Below are 7,974 nucleotides of genomic sequence, written 5' to 3'. Positions count from 1 at the left end.
GCATAAGCTTTCGTGAGCTACAGCTCACTTCATCGGATGCACCAGGGTGACATGTGTGCTCCAGCTCCAATCTTCCAAGTCAGAGACAAAGGGTGTGTAGTCAATCTGATTTTGGAGTGGGAAAACGGCATCTGAAATCAGATGCAAGTAACACGACAAATGTCTTCCTTGACCCTTTATCTTGACTCGTTGCAAAGGGTATCCTGCTGCAAAGAGCTGAACTAATGAAGAGCTACATGACCTATCCAGACAGATCTCCATAGTACATACCAAGCTTTATTGTAAGTATAAAATGCATGTCAACACCCAAAGGTCATTTTAATTTATAACGTTGAAATTTCAGATTATGTAAATATGGAAATTAAACAGCTACACGTCTCTATCAGTGCTACATCATATAGTAGCGACCACTCCCTGAGCTTTGGGGCATATCCTGAGGTAACATATTGCTTCTGAAGGAAGTGCAGTGAAAATGTGCAGCCATGGACAACAATCAAGACATGATGATCCTCCAGTACCTTCCCATTAGCCTTGTGACTGGAAGTGGATTATCACTCTGCTCAGCTCCCGCTCAGTGTCCTACTTGCAGTTTGCCTTGCAGTTTCTCCATCTTCACATGTCTGGTGTCTGATATAGGAAAAAAATGCCTACTAACATGCCCATGTATCAGCATGCAGTCACCAGAGAGGGCAGACAAGTTGTCCCACAACACCTGCCAATGTGAGCATAGATTGGCACAGTAAATTGTGTATATGAATCTTGCAGTATGTGCCCAGATAGCTGTAATGCTTGTCACAGGATACAACACCAGTGCTGATATGGGATACGACAAAATAGAGATGTGGTTGCACTATTGCAGGTTAGGCTACCACAAGTTAAATTACCCCGTGACTACCTACCCCATGCTTAACATGCATTGAAACACAGCCAAAGCCACAGTGCTCCAGAGTCCACTCTTGAGGCAAAAAGAAAAGGAGTACTTGTGGCACCGTAGAGACTAACAAATTTATCTGAACATAAGCTTTCATGAGCTACAGCCCACTTCATCGGATGCATGCATCTTACACAATGCCTCCCTCCCTCCCTTTCTTTTGTGGAGTCTTCTACATCAAAATTGAATTTGACAGGATCCGTAAGATGTTAGCCCAGCATTTGAATGGTTTACCATGTCCGTTGTGACATGTAAGGAACAGCTACTCAGTAGGCATCTTAACTACTTTCACTGCATTATTCATTACAGAAACACTACAGTTCAAGTTGCACACAGGTATACTAGCAATAATCCACTGTCTTAGGTACAAATCATATCCCTTTCAAATTACATCAGACTTTCTTATTATTAGTAAACAGGATGCCCATTAACATAGTATCTAGCTCAGGGGTGGGCAAAATTTTTGGCTCTAGGGCTACATCTGGGTATAGAAATTGTATGGTGGGCCATGAATGCTCACAAAATTGGGATTGGGGTGCGGGACGGGGAGTGGCCTCTGGTTGGGGGTCCTGGGTGGGGCCAGAAATGAGGGGTACAGGAGGGGGCTCCAGGCTAGGGAGTAGGGTGTGGGGGGGGTGGGGGAGGGCTCCAGTTGAGGGTGCAGGCTCTGGGTGGGACTGGGAATGAAGGATTTGGTGTGCAGGAGGGTGCTCTGGGCTGGGATCAAGGGGTTCAGAGAGCAGAAGGGGGATCAGGGCTGGGGCAGGCAGTTGGTGCACGGGGAGAGGCTCGGGGTGCAGACTCCGGGCAGCTCTTACCTCAAGCGGCTCCCGGAAACAGCATGTCCCTTCTCCGGCTTCTACGCGGAAGCGCAGTCAGGCGGCTCTGCACGCTGCCCCATCCGCAGGCACCACCCCTGAAGCTCCCATTGGCTGCGGTTCCCAGCCAATGGGAGCTGCGGGGGCATTGCTTGGGGCGGGGGCAGCATGCAGAGAGAGAGCCCCTGGCTGCCCCTATGCATAGGAGCCGGAGAGGGCCATGCCGCTGCTTCCAGGAGCCGCGTGGAGTGGCCCCCGACCCTGCTCCCGGGCTGGAGCTCCGGAGCGGGGCAAGCCCCAGACCCCGCTCCCCAGCGGGGGCTCGAGGACCAGATTAAAATGGCTGGCGGGCCAGATTTGGCCCGCGGGCTGTAGTTTGCCCACCCTGATCTAGCTACTATATGAATTATATAATTGTGTCTGGAACCAAAATGTTGCTACCATTGAAAATATATATAGCCACCTGACTATCCAAACACGTTATAACCAACAATATCTGATCATATCACCAGTTAATGCTGCATTTGTTATTTCTTTTATTCTTTTTCCTTAAAAGTATTTTCTCAACTATCAGCTGTCCAGTAATCCAGAGGACACAGCTGAATTAGGCCTTCCCATATCAGGCCCAGAGGAAACAGGCTTTTGGAAAATATCCTCTTTTATTGCAACTTCTAAGCATTATACACAAAGTAGAATGCAGCATGTGTGTGCTATGAAAGCCAAAGCAAAACACAATCTCATTGTTGAAATGAATCCCATGACACCAAAAGAGCATATGGTGTGAACAATAATTGTATTGAATTTGTATGATTTTATACAGGACATCCACAGACTGCTGAGTTGGGAAAACTCAAAGATTACTTAAGGGAAAGCAGCAGATAAATTTCACCACTTCCCATAAATTATTAACAAAATCTTTCAAAACTTTGGCTGGCATTACTAGGCTTCAGAACTGCTGAGACATCTCTAGGGGCTATTCATGCAAGAAGGAAAGGGAACAAGAACAGTAGAATCAACTGAGTTGTTCAGATAATTCTCACCTGAATGCAAGGAAAGAGAGTGTAGAATCTCCAGTGCTGCTCACTCTTCTTGATGTTGACATAGGGGGCATGGCTGGGGCTCCCTTATAGCTGGGCTGCCATATCAACAGCTTCAAGGTTTTGACAGCTAGTTGCTCTAAACTACGCCAGGGGACTGGACTAGCATATAGGACTCAAGAGCAAAGCAAAGAACCCCCTTTAAAGGTCTCATTATGAGCTGGATTGAAAATAATGGGATTTAAGCACATGCCTAAGTGCTTTCCTGAATCAGGGCTTTATTTCTGATCTGCCAACATATATACGCACAAAACTGAACGGTATTAAGTAATACAGTGAAATAATTTTTTTCAGGATCCTATAAAGTAGAAATGTGGCAATAACTATGTACATTTTAGCAGTTTATTGAAAATATTCCTGAGAAGGAAAATGACAATAATTTTACTCTCACTATCTGCGAATGGCCAAGACCACTGAAACAGTTCCTGGTATTAGAAGATTATAATACAGGAAAGCACTAACTACAGCCCTTGAGGTCATTTAAGTCATCACAAGAATCCCTCAACAATTACTAAAGATTTTAATATTTGTGTTAAAAACAGAAGAAATGTAATGTAAATTAACTATTAATGGAGATCTTAAAACCGATAGCCCTTTGCACATAAAAGCTTAGGAAAGCATGACCTCAGTAGTAATATAATACAAAAACTTTTCTGAATTACTCTACAAATGTTCAGAAGTATAGCTAGTTGCAGCTCCCCACAACCTACTTCACTTTCCTCCATACACAAAGATTGTGCCTTTGCAGGGATTTTCCAAAAATAAATGCCATTGTGTTCTCCCCATTTGGTGGAATAAAGACGTCAATCATTTAGTGTGTTTATCATTGTGTTGTGTAGTTTAAGAGGCTGAAGTTAAATCCCCTTTATTTTTCCCTCTCACTCTCTTCTGTGTAGATATTATAGTGCTTAATATAGGAAATGACAGAATCTGGAATGAGGTACTTCACACTTAGTCCTTTGCATAAAGCATGTCGTATATGCGTGGCACTGATTTCATTCTGAATCCATTCTGTGACCAGGTGGATATTGTGCTGGAATCGAGTCAGAAGTTCTGATTCACTGATGTACTGAACAGGGTCAGAGCCAGCACGGCTAATACACACCAAACCAAACTTTTCTACTATTTCTTTAATATGCTCCTCCTTCCAGAGATTAGGTGTACTAAACGTCTTCAGAATGTCAGCTCCGCAAAGCAGCTTTAACTCTGGGGAAACTGGAAAAGCAAAAACAAATGGAAGTTTTATGAAGATCCTTATTAAACATGAAAAAAAGTTGATGAGATGACATTAAGTTTTTCACTTATTTCTGGTATTTTACCCAAATTTCTTTTGAAAAGTTACATGAAATATTCTGCTTGGAAAAAGAGTAAGGAATTTGAGACAGAGGTCCACTGTCTAATCACCAGTCAGATCCCAAAAGAACCCAAACTCCATTGGCCAACTATATCTTGGCCCATAGGATTTAAAAGGTGATCTGTATGATTGTAAAGGACAGTTACTGCAGTATTTTTTATAAGCAACAAAGATGAAATACAATCAAGGGGTATTTAAGGGCATGAATTTGGCTCATAGGGTATTAGGCTGGATAATAGGCCATACATTGAGAAACTAGTAGTCCACCCATTGAGGTTCTATTCACTACTCAATATAGGCTTGATCTTATATTCAAGTTAATGGAAAAACTCCCGTTGACTTCCACAATGAAGGATCAGGCAGCTGGGGTGCATACAGCTCCCACGAGCATTTTAGCCGTTTCATCTATGCACTGGGGAGTGATGATATCTCTCAGCTGTGAAGTCATTCTGTTTTTTCCAGAGTACTTCTGACCGAGCCGAGGCAGCTTCCAGCATTTTCCCAGAGCAACCAAACTTAATATTACTGTTGTGTACTGGTAAAGTAAGGCTATTAGAGACCTTTCTTCTATCTCAGCATCATCTCCTAAATATAGGTTAGGAGTAATAAAATCTAGTAATATTAAATCAACCTTTTTTAAAAAGTGAAAAATAATGGACAAAAACCCAGAGACCAGGAAATGCAGCATTAAGGCTGCTACTGCCCTTAATTCACCCTGTTCCATGGGAGTACATCAGTCCTCGCAGTAGGCAAGATCACATATTTTTCCAGTACCTAGTAACCATACAAGCAAGAGGTGGTGAATTCAGGACAAACCAGAATTACTGTAATGTGGATGTTCTTCTTTTAGTGGTTTATCTCAGAACCTCCTTACAATTATTCTCAAAGTAAGTGTTTATGGTTTACATTTCTGCTATGTTTTGTTAGGTTTAGATCACAATTACACACACAAGAACTATGTTAAAAGGACATTATTAAGGTTGCAAAGTCAAGCACTCAAAAATTAGGAAATGCCTGAATTAAGGTTGCCTGTGAACCTTAGTGTAGCCCCTCTGTGCACATGCTTTATGACACAGTCTTTAATTACATGTTCATACACACTTTTTTCCCACAGGACAGTCTCATTCAGTACACAGAGTGGACAGGGCTCATCTAATCATCAGCTTTTCATTCCCCCCCACCCAGTTGTTCAATGTGTGGCCCCATACTTTATTTACTGCACTCTATTCAAACCCTGCTCCAAAGACAGTGGTAAATTATGACAGTGATTTACCAACATTAATTTTTTTCACAATAAATTATTTCACAGTACCCCTGTAAGCTGAGGAGACATTATCCCCATTTTACAGTTGGAGAACTAAGGCACAGAGAGATTAAGTTAAAAAGTATCTACTAATTTTGGGTTTCCAATTTGAGATGCCTAGGACCATATGTAGCATTATATAGTGTTTCATATGTTCAAAGCATAGCTTCCATTGACTTCAGTTGCAACAGTGAGTGCTCAGCAATTCTGTAAACCTGACACCATTCCCTCAAATCAGGTACTCAGAAAATGAGGAACACACAATTAGTGATTACCTAGTTTCAGTGACTAGCCTACCATCACTTAGGAACTTTGTGGCAGAGGTAGGGATAGAATTTAATTCTCCAGAATAGCATTCAACTGCCTTAACCATGAGATCATCCTTTCTCTTCCTACAATCTTCTATCTCATTCACTACACACCTTCCAACTTTCGCAACAAATGAAGCAGGGGTCGGTAGTCTCCTTCACTACACAATTTTGACTTATTCCCAAAGCAAGCCCACTATATGCACAGAATGAGGCCATTGTCCTGTGGAAGAAGTATGATTGTCTAATTAAACACTGTATCAAATTTAGGTTGCACCAGGAACATTAACTATGGCATTTCTTAACTTCTAAATGATTGACTTTGCAAACTTAATAATGTTCTTTTAACTTGGTTTATTTTCTGCATAATTTTTTAGCTCTTTTTAAAAAAGCAAACTGAAAAACCAGAAATTCCATCATGTTGCATTATACTGACACCCAACTGGGTCATCAACGAGGTTGGAACCTTTAGATCCACCACACAGACTTCTGCCACTTAAGCCACCTGAGTAAATGATAGCAGTAGTAGGTTGCCATCTTCCATGTGAACCAGCACTACAGGGGGATGGCATGCTTTTTGCCTGTGGATTTCACAGACATTAGCTGACAGCAGAGGAATGGTGAGACTTAGAATTTTGGATTCCATTTCAAGCCCTTCAGAGGAGTATGCTCTAGGATGCCAAACACTGACCCCTGCAGCTCCATCTCCTCCAATCTGTCCGGGCCCAATCTTATCTTTCCTACCCCTCATCCCGGACCCAGTTTTCCCGTCTGGACTCCCTCTCCTGCTCTCAGTCCCAATCTCCTTGCTCAGCCATTCCCAGTTATCTTCCACCAGCACCTTGTCCCGATATCTCTTTGCCCAAGCAGTCTCTGCTCCCTGCTCCTCATCTGATTTGTCTCTCCCCTCCCCACCCCACTGGCATCCAGTGACCCCCAACCTCACATTTACCAAACCCACAGTCTTCCTCCATGGGCTCCTTGTCAAATATCAGTTTCAGCCTCTTACCTTCTCCACCCTCACCACCCATTTCCTTCTCTCTTTGCTCAGCAACTCCCAGTTCTTCTCCTGATTTCTGGCCCCTCATCAGATCTGTCTCTCTTCCCCTTGACCTACTGGTTCCCAGTCCCACTCTCTTTGTTCAACCAGTCCCCGCCACTTTGTTTCCCTCCCTGGCTCCCAGTCCTAGTCACTTTGAGCAACCAGTCCCAGTCTCCTACCCCATTCCCAGTTTTCCTCTTTCATCCCTTACCAACTTCCATGCCAGTTCCCTCACCCCAGACTTCTTGTCCCAGTCTACTCTCCCTGCCCCTCGTCCCCGCCCCTCGATGCTAGGTCTGGCTCTTGTCCCTCTGCATTTGAAACAGGCAATTTCCTCCTTGGGCACCCTGGGCAGGGCCGGATTAACTTTTTGTGGGACTGGCGCCAAACACATTTGTGGTCCCCCATGGGGCAAGGTGCAGGGGGGCAGGATGGTCAGTCCTCCCACCACAACTGCACAGCACCCTGCACACCACACTGCTCGCTCAGTGCCCCCCACCCATAGACCTCCCTACTGCCCACCACCTTCCTCACAGTCCCACCATCACAGCTGCACAGCACCCCATATTCCTGAGGGGGTTCTGCACCAAAAAATAAAAAATTCTGTGCACAATATTTTAAAGTTCTGCACATTTTATTTGTCAATAAATAAATGTGGAGGCGTCAATACGGCAGTGGGGAGCACAGACCACTGGTGGCATGGAGGTGGGAGATTACCCTGCGGGGTGGGGGTGGGGCTGGGGCGGAGCAGAGGCAGGGGCTTTGGAGAAGAAGAAGGGCGGGGGCGGAGCAGGGGCAGCTTTCCTGGCCAGCTCAGCCAGCCGGGGGATTGGGCTGGCTGGGGCCCCTTCTGATTGTGGGCTCGGCGCCATGGTAAACCTGGTACTGACCCCGGGGCACGCTGAGAGGACAGGAGAAACAGACTCCCTGCTCTCAATTCAGGTGCCCAACCTGGCGCTGTCTGCGATCATAGGGAGCAGCAATTACAGGGAAAGACCTGCTCATCTCTCAGCTGGATAAAATCTTTGGGAAACAGAACGGAAAAGCTCCAACAAGTCTCTACTGAGTACTTGTGAACTGCAATTTTTCAGAGCCTTATAACTTAGCCAAATTTAGGCAGA

General features: G+C 44.5%; 1 protein-coding gene across 2 annotated transcripts in view; it reads right to left on the bottom strand.

Moving 5' to 3' along the window:
* Positions 1 to 2,147: 2,147 nt before the first annotated feature.
* Positions 2,148 to 7,974, bottom strand: part of NMNAT3 (nicotinamide nucleotide adenylyltransferase 3) — an 81,511-nt gene continuing 75,684 nt past the window's right edge. The window contains exon 5 of one of the 2 annotated variants that reach the window (XM_074963963.1): positions 2,148 to 4,061. In XM_074963963.1, coding sequence (XP_074820064.1) covers positions 3,712 to 4,061 — 350 coding nt within the window. In that variant the 3' untranslated portion in view covers positions 2,148 to 3,711. The remainder of the gene's footprint in view (positions 4,062 to 7,974) is intronic. The other variant, XM_074963964.1, reaches the window with a different exon arrangement.

This window comes from Natator depressus, chromosome 9, assembly GCF_965152275.1.
Source record: "Natator depressus isolate rNatDep1 chromosome 9, rNatDep2.hap1, whole genome shotgun sequence".
Taxonomy (NCBI): Eukaryota; Metazoa; Chordata; order Testudines; family Cheloniidae; genus Natator; species Natator depressus.
This window is presented reverse-complemented; position numbering and strand designations above follow the sequence as displayed.